We start from the raw sequence: 16,356 nt of genomic DNA, 5'->3' as shown, positions 1-16,356 counted from the left end.
AGAGCAGCCACCCGAGCAGCCGTGGATCAAAAATCTAGTGCTAAAAGCCTTGGCCAGGCAGCACCTTGCTTGGAGTTGATGAAAGCCTGTTCGCTAGTACTTGGTCCCTGCCTATGGTGTCCCAATAAAACCTCAGGGTTTTGGTTCTCCAAGAAGCCCAAGTACCTGAGAGCATGGGGGTGGCTAGGCAACATTTCTGGAACCCCATGCCCTCATATCGCTCTCGTCAGGCTCCCTGACTTCGAACTGTCAGACCTAGGATCCATTCCACATAACATTGGGTGGGCTTCTTCCATGCAATCTCTCCTAGTGTCCCTAAACCTCTTTCCCCACTCCCCACAAAGCACTACACAGTGCCCTGAGGGTTGTGTAAGCATCGCAGTAGCAACAAATACAACAGTATGTCGCATTCCTCCTTCTTCTGCATCCCTCCACCCCAGGGGTGTTGCCAGCCTCAACATTTTGTGATGTGGGGGGTTGGATGCGAAGGTCAGTTTTAAAGAGCAGGTTGCAAGTGGCACCCGGATCGACCAATATCCAGTGCCCCTACAAGTACCTGCATGTCCACTGTCAATTGTGCCTGGGAATCACACATGGCACCTTCTGGAGGTAATGTTAGGTGACCACATGTCCGAAGATAGCAAGTAATTCTGCATCAGTATCTGGCTAGATACTGGATGCTGCCTGCAGGCTACACATATATGTACTAGGTACATATACCTGGAGCCTCTAGGCACTCTCCTCCAAAACCCCAATATAGCCATCCACCAATATGCAGACTATACTCAGTTCATGAGAGTAAATAGCATGCAGGACATTATTCGTCTCTGCCATTACCTAGCCATCATCCTACCTCAAACTAAACCTACACAAGACTGAATACGTCCTCATAGGTCTGCCCGCGAAAAAACAACTTGCCCAACAAAAGCCCAATGATATGCGCCTAGAAGGATTTGATCCACAACTCTCAGATTCAGCACAATCCTTATGCTTCACCATTGACAGCAGCCTGTCCATCCAGAAACACATAGCCAAGAAGGTCCAAATAGCCTGCCTCAGAATATCTACCCTTCGAAAAATGGAACCCTACTTCCGGACAGTAATGCTGGCCCTGGTGGCCTTGCACATTGATGGGGGGAATGCTCTCCTGACGGGGATCCCAGCTGTTCACGTGGCTCCCCTAAAAGCAGTCCAGCACTCTGCAGCACGTCTTATTATGGAAGCATGGAAATTTGACTGAATCACCCCCATCCTGCAATAACTACATTGGCTTCCACTCCAAGCCAGGATACTGTTCAAGACTGGATGCATCATCTACAAAGCAGTTACAAATAGCACACAAGAGTACCGGGTGGCAAAGCTCCACACATCTGGTGGCACATGCTCCTCGCGCAGCAAATTGACCAACCGGCTCGAATCACAAACCATCCGCAAAGAGAGGACCCCGCAAACAATCCTTCTCTTGTCATGCACCCACCCTCTGGAACTCGATCCCGGTGTCGGCTCAGAACGTCTCCAAAAATTCTGAAATTTCACAAATCTCTGAAAACATGGCTCTTTCAACGAGACCTGACCATGGACTAATTCCAATGGATGCACATACCGACGCACAGATCCCACAGTACTGCACTACTGTTAAAAGATGCCAGTCCAAACGCTGGCTACCCACACTCTGTACAGCGCTCCTCGGCTCTCGAGCTTGGTCTGCGCTTTACAGAATAAAATAAATAAAATAAAAAATTAACCCACTGTGCTGTCAACCTCTCCCCTGGCACTGAGACCAGGAGGCTGAATATCTATTCAGCCTTCCTTTGACCAATTAGATCTATCTACCACCCCAATCTTGAGAATAGTTTCACAAGGGGGTGCTAATCATGGGGGGTAAAAACTGGGCAGAGCAGTTGTGCATTTGGCTGCTTAATAGGGGGTGTACTGGCAAGGGCAAGGTGCTGTCCTCTGCCAATGTATGGTTGCTGCCGATTCCTGTTGATGAGTGGTTAAACGTCCACACTTTGCTCTAGAAGAGCAGGATTTGGCAGGATCTTCTCGTAGCCCCTTTCCCCTCGCCTGGGCTAAGCATCAGTGCAAAGTGCAGCCTTCTGCGTTCACTCAGTTTACGGGGAGGGGGAACACTTGGCCTCTCAAGCTAGTGACTGACTCGACCACTGCCCTTCCCTCTATCCTTCCATCCCTCCTTCACTCGCTTCTCTAACCCCTTCATCTCGCTTGAAGCTGCCTCTGAGAGCCATAAGCCAAATACCACTGCTCCTACTTCAGTCTTCCTGTCTACTTACCGCTTCCTCCCCACCCACCAAAGACTTGCACCAGATTGGCTGCAATTATGCTATGCTCTGCAGACATGGCACCACGGCCGCCTCCATATCCAGCACTTGGCACGCATTAACTGCTGGGAGGCCTTAGACTGCCTCCACAACTTTGCTAAACAAGCATTGGGCTTTTGTGTAGGCATGAGAAAGGCTCATGCCAGGCATAGCCGTAGGCATTAACTGGCCATACCTTGGCATCTAATAGCAGTGCCTGGCAGAGGCGTTGATAGGGGGGAGATGATGGGTCTATAGCCCCGGGGTCATGGCCCCGGATAATTTCCAGACCTAGCAACACCTGCCTGGCAAATGCCCAATAATTATACACAAGCTGAAACTGTTGCCTTTGTCTATGCTTGTTTTAAAAGGACTTCAGTGAATAAAGCAGCAGGCTGCTTATAAATCGGACGGCTAGAGGCAGACCTGGCAAGGCGTTTTTTTACACCAGTTGCGGGTTAACAACTCCAATTAAGAAGTTTGATGGTACGGCTTGATTAAAGTGAGCTCAAAGAGTTTCCATGAGGAGGCGTTTTGGCCAGGGAGGGGCAGGCACTTGGTGTGAATGGCAATAGGGACTAGCCTGGCCATGGGCAGTAAATGGATGGACAAATGACCAAGCAACACTTAGAGGCTGTGTGCCACTCCTCATTTGGCACGGTGTGTCGAACGTCTCCTCTCAAATACAAACCCAAAAACAGGATGTTCAAACCCCTGAATGTATCCAAAGCGCCTAGAAAGGACTGCAAACCCACACAGCAGCATTTTACCAAAGAAAACTTAAATAAAATAAAGACTCGCTTGTCCAGTGCTTTGAAGTGGTCTCAGGCTGGCATAAACGCTTTATAAGCACTGGGTATAACAATAAACCCCTCAAGTTCCGAAAACTTCTGAAACCCCACACTCCGTCTTCCACCAGGCGCTTGGCTAGCAGGCTAGTGACTGCCCTGACTCACGGTGAATAACGGATAGGCCGTTTCCTCTTATGCATGAAACTGTCGCACCGCCTGGCAGGTCTAAGGTACCCCAATCCTCGCCCAATAAACAAATAGTCAAATAAATACAATAGACGTACCGGGCCGAATGAAAGCATCTCGAAATCTCTCTTTGATTGTAGTCCTTCTGGAATTTTGATAGATGTTGGAGCTGCACTTTTTCCTTTGTCCCATGAGTGCCTGCCTGAACAGAAGCTATTGCAGAGAGGCATAGAACCAAGCTTGAAGTGAAGGGCTATTTAGTGTCATATTATGTCCCGCAGAGGGCGCCATTTCCTAAATTAAGCAAAGCGTAGTATTATTAAAGCAGGACGTTATGGCGCAATTATTTGGGCGTTGGACGTTCTGCGTGGCTGTTTTGCTTCAGGTCCCCTTTCAGCACGCAAGGGCCTTCAGGCTAGGGCGCAATGGTCTTCAAACTGTTTTGCCCTGGGCCCCCTCTGAGCAGAATTTGGACAGGCCGCCCCCCCCCTCCCCAAAAAATGTCAAATGGATGATATGTACAAATGGCTGTGAACTATTGTGCGCCGTCGCTGCACCCTACTTCCAGTATAGTCCCGGGCTCCCCCACCTGTTCCCATCACAGTCTTACGCAGTCCCTGGGCTCTACCCACCCCATCACAGACCCTGTTCTCACCACTCTCCGTGGGCTCCCGCCCATCCTGCTCCCACCACAGTCCCTGGGCTCCCACCACACCGTTCCCAACACAGTCCGAGGGCCAGTGGGAGCTGGTGATTTCTTTAAGTGGCGGGGCATAACTATTTCCCACATAAATGCCATAGCGACTGAGCCCCCCTGAACCAATCAAGGGGGGTTCGGAGGGTCCTCCCCGTGAATTTGTTTTAAATAATGGGTTAAAATGTTGCATTTTAAAGCATACTTTAAAAAAAAATGGTAAAAAGCCAAACAGTTTGCAATTGGTGCTGGGGGGCCAATGGGGTAATCATGGTATTTTTGACTGGACATCTATCATAGATATCCAGTAAAAAAATACCATCCATGTCCCCTGGGCTCCACAGCACCTCAGAAGGAGAGCTGATTTCAGCAGGTGGGTAGGGGGGTGTGCAACAAAGGCATTTTTAAAATTCCTTTGTTGTACAACCTATTCTTCCCCCTCTACCCCCACTCGCCAAAATCAGCTCAACACACCACAACACACACACACATTCACACAGCAATCACTCTATCAATCATAAAAGCACCCATCACCATACATCACTCATAACACAAGCATACACGCATACATACACATATTTAAATAAAAAATAAATGAACATAAACCTACCTTCCGCACGGCCCTGCATGTGAGTGCTAAAATGCCCTGCTCCACGTTGCTCTGTCCGTATGTGCGAGGAGGCGTAGGAGCTCCCCCTCGCACACACAGACATGCAGTGCCTCAGCCAGCATTTCCAATGAGCTGTGCAAGGCTGGCGAAGCAAAACGCCCCCAGCTTGCATGGCTCAGTGAACAGGTGCAGCTGGGCAATTGAACTGTCAAAGGGAAACAGTGTTTCCCTTGGACAGTTCAGCCAACCGAGGAGCACTCCCTCAGCTGGAAAAAGCAGCTGAGGGAGTACTCAGTGTTTCACTGGGCTGGCTCCTCGGGTGCTTCATAATGGGTGAGTAGGCCACTGGGTGGACGCACCCTCACTCATTATGGATGAGCTGCCAGGCTCGGACTGGCCTATGGGGCAATTGGACGATGCCCATACCAAAAATGCAAAATGCTAATGTAGGGCAGTCAAAATGGGCCACTTTTTGGGCCAATATGGGCCAGTTTGATCAGTTACTTCACTATGCAGCTAGTAGTTTTGACCATTGTGGCTGAATAAATATTCTTTAAATATCACAATTTGCTTACATTTTAACAAAAAACACCCCCTTGGGTACTATTCAAACAGGCTGTGACTAAAGGAATGAAAATACATTTGCAACTGCAGGCCACTTTTTCATTGGTGCCTGAGACAGTTTTATGGTCCAGTCTGACCATGTGAGCCACCCCTGCCCATTTCCTCCAATCTAAAAAAATATATAGATATTTTTTTACATTTCATGCTGGGCTCTCACGCCCCTACCCCCCCTGTGATGAGGGCGCGCCCCACAGTTTGAAGACCTCTGAGTTAGGTTGACCACATAAAAAAAAGAAACGGGATAGGCAATAGACATAGAAGGGGGACTACAGTAAACACAAACAGGACTCTGATAAAACTGTAGTCCTACTTCTATGTCGCTGTCCTGTTACGAGGGTGTGTTTCGAGACTTCTTAATCGGTTCCCAGCAAAAACTGAGACCGTAGCCACCCGCTTCTGCAATCCCGGGACGGGGTTTTAAAACCCCAAAAACTGCCGGGACGCTGGGACCAAGGGCAAAATACCCAGACAGTCCGGGCAAAACCGGGACGTCTGGTCACCCTACTTCAGGTGCAAGTATGTTTCTGCGCAAAGAAAAGAAACATGCCATTAATGAGACACGTACTTCCTCTGGTGGTTTTAGGGAAATGGGACCTCGATTCTGAGAAGCAGTGAATTCCCTGCTGCATGTCTCACTTACACAGGTACCATACCAAGCACCCTGTGTGCCTGCAGACCCTGCACCACTTCCCCCTAATTTCCAGATATGCTCTTGGCTCCCGTGCAAAGCGGCTTGTGCGCTGTGGCGCACACCTTGCACAATCGGCTGCAGGAACCGCGGCTGTCAGCACCTAACTGCAAAATGCTACCTCTGAATGACTTATTCCCCAGAGAGGGCCGGATTGGGGTGCATGGATAGAGCCCTTCATCGCTTCATCTATCAGAGTACCGCAATATAGAGCTACAAGCCAGGGTTGCACTGAAAGGGTGTTGTGGCTCCCAGTAATGCAACAGATGGGCTATTGAAGGCCAGTGTTAACTGCCAGAGCTTTGTCGTGCCTTTCGGCGCACATGGAAGAAGTTGGTTGCTTGTGCATAAAAATAATAAAATTATAATAATAAAGGACTGAAAGCAGAGTACATGAACATTCGGACCTTAGCACACCCACGTTTCTAAAGGTCTAATCTTACAACCTGATGCCCTGTGAATACTTGACCACACTGTGTGATCCTGGCCAATTACACTTTTGGTGCTGTGCCTTAGTCCATGTATCTGGCCACATAGTGAGTGTGCAGAAGTATGACATGTTTTGTAAAGTTTATTAACACTGGGTCGAATTAACATAGATGGGGGGCACCCAACGACTTTGTAAAATTAATTAGCACTGTCCTTGAGGGTCCCAAAACTGACGACCTAGCTGGGAAGGAAAATGAAGCACAGTCCGGTCGCTGAAGCGACCCCCACCTCGACCCACAACGCCATCCCATTGCAGCCTCTCGCTCTGCACAAGCAAGAGCGGCACGATGGAGAACGAGAGTTAAAAACATTGACCTCCTGAGCATGCTGTGCCACCCACCTGCAAAGTGCAAACCAACGCTCCAACTCCATCCACACGCTACCCCCTCTCCTGTGCTCTCACCTCTCTCGAACAACAACACACGCTTCCCTTCTCTTACTGCAGCAAGGGCAGCCCTGGCCAATACCCCGACCTCCACAGCGCCCCCCAGCCACTTTCACCTACACCCCGTCAGCTATTTGGAAGACAAGAAAAGGCCCAGACCTCAGCCACCACAGGCCCCACTTAGCATCACCCATGCTCCAACCTAGATCCCAATCCATGCCACCTCGCTATAGGAGGGCCCAAACCTTCCCTCCGGCACCCATCCAAGTCTTAGCACTATTCCCCTGCACCCCCAGGTCCACCTCCACCCCCATGCCCTCCCCCACGCCCTCTTCTGACCACCCCTTCCCCTCAACCCACCACAACCACCTCCCATGCCCTCCCTTGCCAGCCTCTCTCTCAACCCACCGCTACCACCCCCTCCTCCACTCCCTCTCTTCCAACAATCCCCACCTCGACCCATCCAGCACTTGCAAACAAACCCCACCAATTCTCTTGCATCCCCATCAATGCCAGGGTAGTCTCTACAAACAAATTGAACATCTTTGACCTTATCTCAGACTTTAACCCAGACGTTCTTTTCATCACAGAAACCTGATTTGCTGACGATTACGAGCCCACTACACACAAGGCCTGCCCAGCTGGCAACAACCTTGTTGTTCGGAACAGATCAAGAAGGGGTTGGGGACATGCGATCCTACACAAACACCAATTTCCTCTGCTTATCAAGGACACCTCAAGGAATCCTATCTTGTAAAACTCCAACTGTCACCCACCACCTTGCAAAGCTTCCTATTTATTTACAGACCCCCTGGCTACAACAAAAACTTTGTAAATACACTCAGCAACGCTCTGAGAACTAACCTCAACCTACATCCAGCACTGACCATTCTAGGTGATTTCAACATCTGGTTTGACTCCCCTTCAAACCCTATGATCCGATCTCTCACAGACAACCTAGAAGCCTTCAACCTGACACAAGGCATCTCTACGCCCACCCACACTGGAGGCCACACCCTTGATGTGGTCTTTAGTGCCACAAACATCATATTCACACTGCCGCCACACCCCTTAACATGGACAGCAGTCTTCTTCCCGTAACACTCGCAACTGCAGCCTGTGCCCAAGGCCACGCCCTGCCACCACTAACCACAACACCTCTCACCCCACTCTGGAACAAAGTCGTTATCATCCTGGATCTAGCCAACTCTCTCCTCAAATCACTCACAGCACGCTCCCTCCAGGAAGCACCCACAACCCCATCAAACTCTTCAATGACTGGCTCTCTAACACCCTCGCATCCCTCACCCCAATAAAACAGCCATCCCAGAGATCCGGTCCCACACCCATATGGTACACCGCCAACCTCAAATCGCTAAAAACCCTCAAGCGCTGTCTGCAAAGGACCTGCAGAACCAACCCTACCACCCAGAACAAAACGCCGTAGCAAGACTAACAAGGCCGTACAGATTGGAAATCATAAAAAAACAAAAAGGCATTCTATGGGAACAGAAGCTTGAACTCTTGCAATGCAAACCCAAGCTAAGAACTGCATAGAATCATTTCTGAATTCAATTCTTTGGGCTGCTCTATCCCTTCCGCCCAACTCCCAATCCCTATCCAATGTCGTATCATAGCACTTCCACAACATTGCTATTAACAGACACTCTGCGGTCATCTATAAACTAGAAACAATGCCTCCGCCCACTGCCCATTCCCTGTCCAAACTCCCTCCCGACACAAACTTTCACCTCTTCCTCTCCAATCTCACACCAGGAGTTCCTCTCGCTCCTAGCACAAAGCCGCCCATCAGGTTCCCCTGAAGACCCTTGCCCACCCACCCTCCTCAAAAACATCCTATCCTCAACCTGTGCAGGCAGTATCGAATGCTAAATCCTTAACCATTCCCTAATATCGGGAACCTTCCTCGAAGCTTTAAAAACCTCCTACTTCAAACCCCTCTTCAAAAAGCCTATGCTCGACCCACTCCTCCCCCAGAACTACTGGCCCATTTCCAACACCCACTTCATGGCCAAACCCATGGACCGCACAGCATAGAAGCAACTTGGCCATTTCACTGAAACCAACAACCTCCTTGGCCCTGCCCAATCTGGCTTCAGACCGCTCAGAGGAAAGGAGTCCTCCATAGTGTTTGTTTGGGATGACCTAAAAAGACCAGCGGATGCGGAAGGATGCGCTGTATTCATTCTTCTTGCCCTCTCTGCCACTTTCGATACCATCAACCACACCATTCTCCTAGACAGGCTACACTCTTTAGGAATCAAAGACACTGCCCTGAATTCGATCTCCTCTTTCATCTCTAATCGTTCACAAATCATGCTCCTCCGCCCTTTCACCTCTACATCCTGACCAGTACCAAAAGGGGTCCCACAGGAAGCATTCCTATATCCCCTGCTCTTAAACATTTATCTGAACCCTCTCCCCGCCCTCATCCGCTCCCACAATCTCACCTACTATAACAGCATAGACAACCAGAGCTGTTTCTAGAACTTTTTCTAAAAACATTATGAAATGTGTCAGTAAGTGGCTACATTATGGTCTTTAGTTGTCCTCCAGCGTACCCTTGGAGTTTGCAGGCTTGTTTGGCGGTTGGGTGTTACGGTACCCCGAAAGAGCCCAGATTGTGAAATCCAGGGCGCAAGTCCTAAAAAAAGGGGGGTGCTGGTGATCATTGGGAAGTGGTGCCATGTGACGTCAACTTGAAATGTGCAAATTTCATCCAAGCTTTTCTTTCACTATTGAAAAAAACACACACGACAAAAAAAGCATGCTGGTTAAGTATAAAATGCACACACATTTTACATCTGATAACCTGTAACAAAAGATGTCTGTATAGAAAGATGTTAATATGAGACACTGTGCAACTTTACATCCGACCATTGTGTGGTCTTGTGGTTAAGTGTCTAGGTTCAGAGACGTGAGGCCAGGGTTCGATTCGAGGTGGCATGGCAACCAAATTGTACATCCCTTTAAATGTGTCAATTTTGTTAGCAGCCAAGCACCCACTCAGATATTTCAACCAGTGTGTGAACGCTTCAAATGTCAGCCTACTTTTCTTTCCGAGCTCTCGGAAGCTCTTGAGAAACTGTTCTGGGGTTTTATAGAACTTCCTGACAAGGGCCGCCTTTATGCTTTCATGAACAGGCCTTTCCTCAGGAGTTAACTGAAGAATTACAACAGTCCCTGGTGTCGGTAAGCGACTCATAAGGGCTGCCCCCCACAGTACTTCGTCCACCTCCTGTAGCTGTAAAGTCAGCCTGAACACTTTAAACCAGTCAAAAACATGCTTTCCCACTTCGTAAGCCTGCACTAAGTCTTTGGGGATGTGCCACTGGGGCTTATCCAAGGTACTCTGGTTTGAGCCACTACTGCCGCCTTAGCTAGAGGTGGATCTGTTGGCCTCCTTCTTCTCTTCAAGTGCCAGCTGACGCAGCTCTATTGCGGCCCTGTCCCGCTCTATGTGACCTTGTCCCACTGTTTCTGTTCCCCTAGTGCTAGTCTCCTCTCCTCCACTCCTCCAGCAGGAGCTTTCTAGCCGCTGCCTCATTAACAGCCAGAACAATTACTGGGTCACTTAGAGACTATGCTGAGGCCTGCGACCTGCAGGATGTCGCACTAGCCCTTGATCTCACTGACACTCTAGAGTGTTGAGAAACCATGCTTGCCCCCTGGCGGGATGGTTGGCGAAAAACACTGCTCATGACATCTTCTTTGTCATCTTCCACTTGCCACTCCAGTAGGTATTTTCTGTTCGGCTACATGGTACCTAGCCCGTCCCTTGGGGTCTTCTCGCCAACCGCCCTCACTTCTACCCAATCTTGGAGGCTGGTGAGCCACTCAGGTTTATTAACCTTATTGCTGTGGGGAAGTTTCCTCTCTTGACATAGGACGTGCAGGGCATCCTTGCTCATGCCTTTCACAGTCTCTGTGTCAAGATCCATGATTATTAGAAATACCTAGCAGTGTCTAAACATTGCCTGCAACAGTACTTTTATCGTTGGGGGACTAAGCTGTGTGCAAGGCTCTAACTACATCTGTCAGCTTGCCACCAATGATGACTAATCAACTTCCGGGGCACTAGTGGTTCAGCAATGAATATAGGTTTCTAAACCATCAATCAGCCCCACACCTCTAGTACACCAGAAGGAATACAAACAGATTGGAAACACCAGCAAATTATAAACCTCCTTGTCCAGTTTTGGTAACTGGACGGAACAGCAGGCTTATCTCTGCACGGTCGTGGATCATTGGTTAGTTGCAACATAATGTAAATACAATTATCAACCAATGATAAAAGGTACTGTCCAGTCAAGGCTGTATAAAAATATCTACTTTATTATTATCAAGGCAGACAGTTCTAGCACACTAAACAATACAACCCACCCTGTAAAGGAATGCAGAGGACAGACAGTTTCAAGAAGGAAAAGGGATGCACTCTGGTTAGAGACAGGAGGGTAGTTGGTAAAGCAATTAATCGCAATAGTTCAACGATACTTGGTTTCAACCGAAGGGAGCAAAGGGTCGTAAAATGTCACTAGGGGCCTTCGCAGAAGGACAAGGGGGACAGAACCACAATGTACCTTGTGCTTGTAGAAGGTCTTGGTGCTCAATGGCGTAGAGTCGATTTTTGGGTGCTTTGCAGCTTCTGCGACAGAGTTCAAGACGGGAGACAGCTTTGGGTATCTGGCGGCAGTCAGTTCGGCAAGCGAGGCTGGACGGACAGATGCAGGCTGGCCTACATGGTGGCTTGGGGTCAGGAATTGTTGTCTTAGTGCTGATCAGTGGGTCTGAAGCACTGGTCGTGGCGTCTTGGGCTGCGTCAGTGACTGCAGTGTAACAACAGTCAGCAGTGCAGTCGGTTGCATCTCGAGGGGCTTGACTGGCTCAAAAATGTCCTTTATGGTAGGCGTTGGTAGATGCTTGTCGATGCACTACTCCATGCTTTTTCAGTGGGCTTGTGTCATCCTTTAAGGAGAACGGCCCAAAGCTGAGGAGAGGGTTGCAGGCAACTGCCTTGTCCTTGGGTTGGTTCAGAGACTCTAGGGCATTTCCCACCTAGGAAGCTTGCTGCAGAGCCTAGCAGGGCACACTGTGTGTTGACTGGGTACCGGTCAGGAGCTGCTGGAGGATCCTCTGGATTCAGTATCTCCCTCTGTTCCCTGGGAGATGTTAGTTGTTTCCCTCTTGGAAATCCTGGCCTTCCTTCACTAGTGGAAGCTGCAAAGCAAACTGTACCTAAAGCCAGGGTGCACTGCTGAGTTCTTGTTACTTCTTGCAAAGTGTTCAGATTATCTCCCCAAAAGAGGGGCTCAGCCCTCCTTTAAAGCCAAATGGGCCACAGTGATTGGTGTATGCTAAGCATACCTTAATGGGTCCCCACCAACAATCTCCTGTATGCATTAGGTCATATTCAGAGTGCTTTGCAACAGAAATGATAAAGGGGTGAAAACATGTAATACTAAGTCCCACCCATCTTCCTGTCTGTTGTGGATCAAAGGGTCTATCTGGTTAATGTAGCTGTGGTTCCTGATTAAAGAGTCAGGTCGCACTTGAAGCTGCGGCAAGAGCAGACATTCTGTCTCCATAAATCCACATACTCGTACCTTCTGAATGGGATCCCCCTGTGGGGGCTGCCTACTATAAACACATAGTCCCAGGCATGACTGGTCACTGCCCTTTATATTGAGAGGCAGGAGCTGGCGTCAGGTTGACACAGTGCATATCAAAGGTTGTTGGGTTTTCCTGTCTCTTTTATTAAACTCTGCAGTCAGGGCCCACGTGGGCATGTTTGAAGTATACTCTATTAGTGTGTTAATTATGATAATTGCTGCCACCATCTGCAGTGCATACACAAAAGGACAGGGTGGATCCATGGAACCTTTGATAGTTAATTATGTTGGCCATGGCAGGAGGAAGGTTTTGCCTTCCCCTTCTGAGATGCCTTGATGTACTCTTGGTTGTCATATTCCAACTAAATATGACAGGGGGGATGGGGCCTGTAGGCTGTGTCCACCCAAAGCACACCGGTCTATGTGTATGTCGTGCAGTGTGGATAGGAAAATGTGTGCGGATTAGCTCCATACATTTTCCAGAGGTTGATCTACCATCATTCAATTTCATTTAAAATTTCAAAAATGCCCAGGTGCAGGTGGTCATATTCCTCACAGATGCAGAGGAGGAGAGAGGTCTTATGGGTTCAGAGACTGATATGAGGGAGAAATGAGGGGGAAATGTATGGGCTTGTAGTCCGATAAGAGAAGGAAAGTTAAGTTATGTTGTGTTGTGTACTTTTGATTTAAACCATGCACCACTACCATGTGCATGGTGTTCCGGTGCTCTGGTGGATCTGAAAGAGAGAGGGGTGGATTAGGTTAGTGGGGAGATAGAGGGAAAATGCAATGTAGCTTTACTGCTGTGTGGAAATCTTGAGAAGGAGGGGTGGCAGTACATTTAGGGGAGGGGAAGCTAAGCAATTCACAAGCTATTCTCTTTTCCTGTTTGCACATCCCAACTCCCATTAAACAGAAAGGGGAAGCTTGGCATATCTACACACACATTCTGAATCTCATGAAAGATACAAGAGAATATTGACATGTGAATAAGCACCTTCTAAACCTCATTAAAGAGTAAAAAGAAGCTTGGCACACCTATAAGCACTTTCCATCCCCTATAAAACAAAAAGAAGTGTTCCATACCAAAAGAGAGGCGAAGATTGACATATCTACAGGCACACTCCAAATCCCCAAACAACAGAGAGGAGAAGCGTGGAATAACTACAGGGACATTCTAATTCCCATGAAATGGCCAACAGAAGCTTGGCATACCTACAGGCAAACTCCAAATACCATAAAACGGACAGGAGAAATGTGGCATACCTCCAGGTGCATTCCAATCCCCATAAAATAGAGAGGAGGATGTTGGCATGCGTACAAGCACACACCAACGCAAATAAAACAGAAACAACTTGGCATAACTGGCAATACAGATAACATGAGGGAATGGAAACAACCAACCAACCCCCTAAAAAATGCACAGCACAACAAGATGATACCAGACCTCTGAGACAAAGAGAGAAACTACTATCATAATATAGAACAACAGGAGCAACCACAGAAAAATCCATAGACATGAACCTAACCAAATTTCATACATGAGAGAACTGAGCAACAGAACAGAAACAGACAACAAGACTGTGTAACATCATGTGGACAAATAATCAAGGAAAACTAATAGCACAGGCTTGCATGAATAAGACTAAGAACTAACTCAACCCTCCGCACAACTCGACAGAGGCTACTCAACTGCTACGACGCCAGCATAGACACCCACCAACCATCATGCCACATGAATAGGAACCCAATCAACATACACTGTGTGAAAAGAGAAGAGAGCAAAAACCACAAATAAAACTTTAACAGAAGACAACCAACCTACCTTGATAACCCAATAACAGACAACAAAGAAACAAACACCACAGAAACCAAACAACAAACAACATGTGAAAAAAGAGGTCAACACCCATGCATAAGGATATTGAACAGACCAACATAAATAAAACTTCCACAGACAACAAAACCACCTGCACTGATAACTCAGTGATAGAGAACCAACCAGCAAAACCCAGAGGCTGGACATACGTATCAACCAACAATCATAACAAACTACTATAAACCTGGAATAAACTACCAACCTCCTTAACAGAGTACTGAGAGACAGTCCGTTTGCATGACCGGGAATGACAAATTAATCAACAACATACAAAACACAGGGATAGACAATCCAATTAGAAATGCGAATAACAGAACAATACAGAACTAACAAACACACATAAAATATGAGTAAAGGAACAACAAGTAAACATCCGTAAAACAGAAACAGAGAAGCAACCAACACTTAAAGCATCGAACTAGACAACCAACCAAATCCCAAATCTCAAGAGGAGAGTAACAAACCAACACCCATAACACAGGGATCATAAAAGAAACCAACACCTACAGCACTAGGACAAAGTACCGACGAGCACCCAGCGTACCTTAGGGTATGACCACTTACCCAGGGAAGCGCATAGAAGCAGGTATGCTGGCTTCGGAGAGCAGTCTTTCACATTGGTCAGTATGTCTGGGAATTGAAGCACGCTAGGAGAAACAAAACACATTAGATAAAGTCAGGGAGCACTATACCGACACTTAATTATCCCACCTCCCTACCATGCCCCCCGCCCCGCCCTGTATGTTTTCAAATGTGCCGGTTGACTTTCACCAGGGACAGATATTCGAATTCGAACACTGGCCCTGTGACATCAGATGAGCACTTTGTAATCTGAAATGGATAGACGTCATTAGTCCAATGAGCAGATGGCAATGTAGTTGATGCCCTACTTGACAATGCCTGCAGAGAAGCCAAGGAGTGAATGGGCATAGAGGCTAAAAACCTCCCTGCACCAGAGGGGGCCTGCCAAAACAAGTTGGGCGCGCTAGAGGTACGCTACAAGCATCAGCCTCCTTAGAGGAGGACAAAGGGGGGCGATTGCCCCCACTGTGGCAAATAACTCTTTCCAGGAGCCTTAAAGGTGCTCCTTCGCCCAGCCCCGTCATTCAAGCATTTGCAGGTTCTATTTGCTTATCCTGTGTTCTTCTTCTGGCCTGAAAGGGACACCACAGGAATCAATGGGCCATGAATATTACTAGGGTGGGGGCTGTCACGCTACCTACATGCTGGGCACACTATAGTTTTCCAAATGTGCAGCTTACACTTGTCTAGAAAAAAACAAAAGACGTTCCCAAACTGAAAATATGCTTCTTAAACTTACATTCACAAGTTTTCTTTAAAATGTGTTTATTTTTTGTCGGACTGACACACAAATCCCCTATGATTTTTGTGCCCCTTCTTTTGCATTTTAGGATATATTTCTTAAGCTGTTATATGCTTGTCAAACTGCTTAATCGCAAATAAATTTTCCTGTTGGGCTGACAGCAGTTATTAGGAAATTAAACTGTGCGTTCATGGGTGCCAACTTTTGATTTCACGATAGGGGCAGACATTCTCCCACCCTCGCCCTGCAAGCTACCACCCCAACCAATCCCCTGGCTGAACACAATTCATAGCACTTGTGCTAAAGACGAGTATGCTCGTCCTGGATGCATGGGAATGTACATTGGTACCGGATTATTTAGCAGTTAAGTGGTTAAAGGGAATTGTAAAAAGTCATTAGAATTAGAGCCAGTTTTAAATATATAACATCTTAGCAACAATCACTTAACCTGCTGAGCTACCCTGGTAGCCTTCTACTGTAGGGCATGTCTATAGATTCCTTTATGTATTCAAAGTCACTGCATTACCAACAGTGCAGTTCATGTACATGACTTCAAAGTCAACCGTATTTAATCTCCAGCCACATTGACCTTTTGCATACATTTGACAGTGTACCAGTGGCGCCTCTTCATAATGGGCAAAGAGGCACTAACCCACAGGCACCCGCACCCATTATGGAGGAGCTGAGGAGCCAGCCCAGTGTAAACACTGAGCACTTCCTCAGCTGCTGTTTGCA

At 47.8% G+C, this 16,356-nt stretch overlaps 1 protein-coding gene across 4 annotated transcripts in view; it reads right to left on the bottom strand.

The window, feature by feature from the left end:
• TLCD1 (TLC domain containing 1) overlaps positions 1 to 16,356 on the bottom strand; it is a 147,585-nt gene that overhangs the window by 36,294 nt on the left and 94,935 nt on the right. For all 4 annotated transcript variants that reach the window (XM_069615314.1, XM_069615315.1, XM_069615317.1 and 1 more), the window contains one exon: positions 14,862 to 14,944. In XM_069615314.1, the coding sequence (XP_069471415.1) occupies positions 14,862 to 14,944 (83 nt within the window). The remainder of the gene's footprint in view (positions 1 to 14,861; positions 14,945 to 16,356) is intronic.

The sequence above is a fragment of the Ambystoma mexicanum genome, chromosome 9 (assembly GCF_040938575.1).
Source record: "Ambystoma mexicanum isolate Mex_15411 chromosome 9, UKY_AmexF1_1, whole genome shotgun sequence".
NCBI classification, from domain to species: Eukaryota; Metazoa; Chordata; class Amphibia; order Caudata; family Ambystomatidae; genus Ambystoma; species Ambystoma mexicanum.
This window is presented reverse-complemented; position numbering and strand designations above follow the sequence as displayed.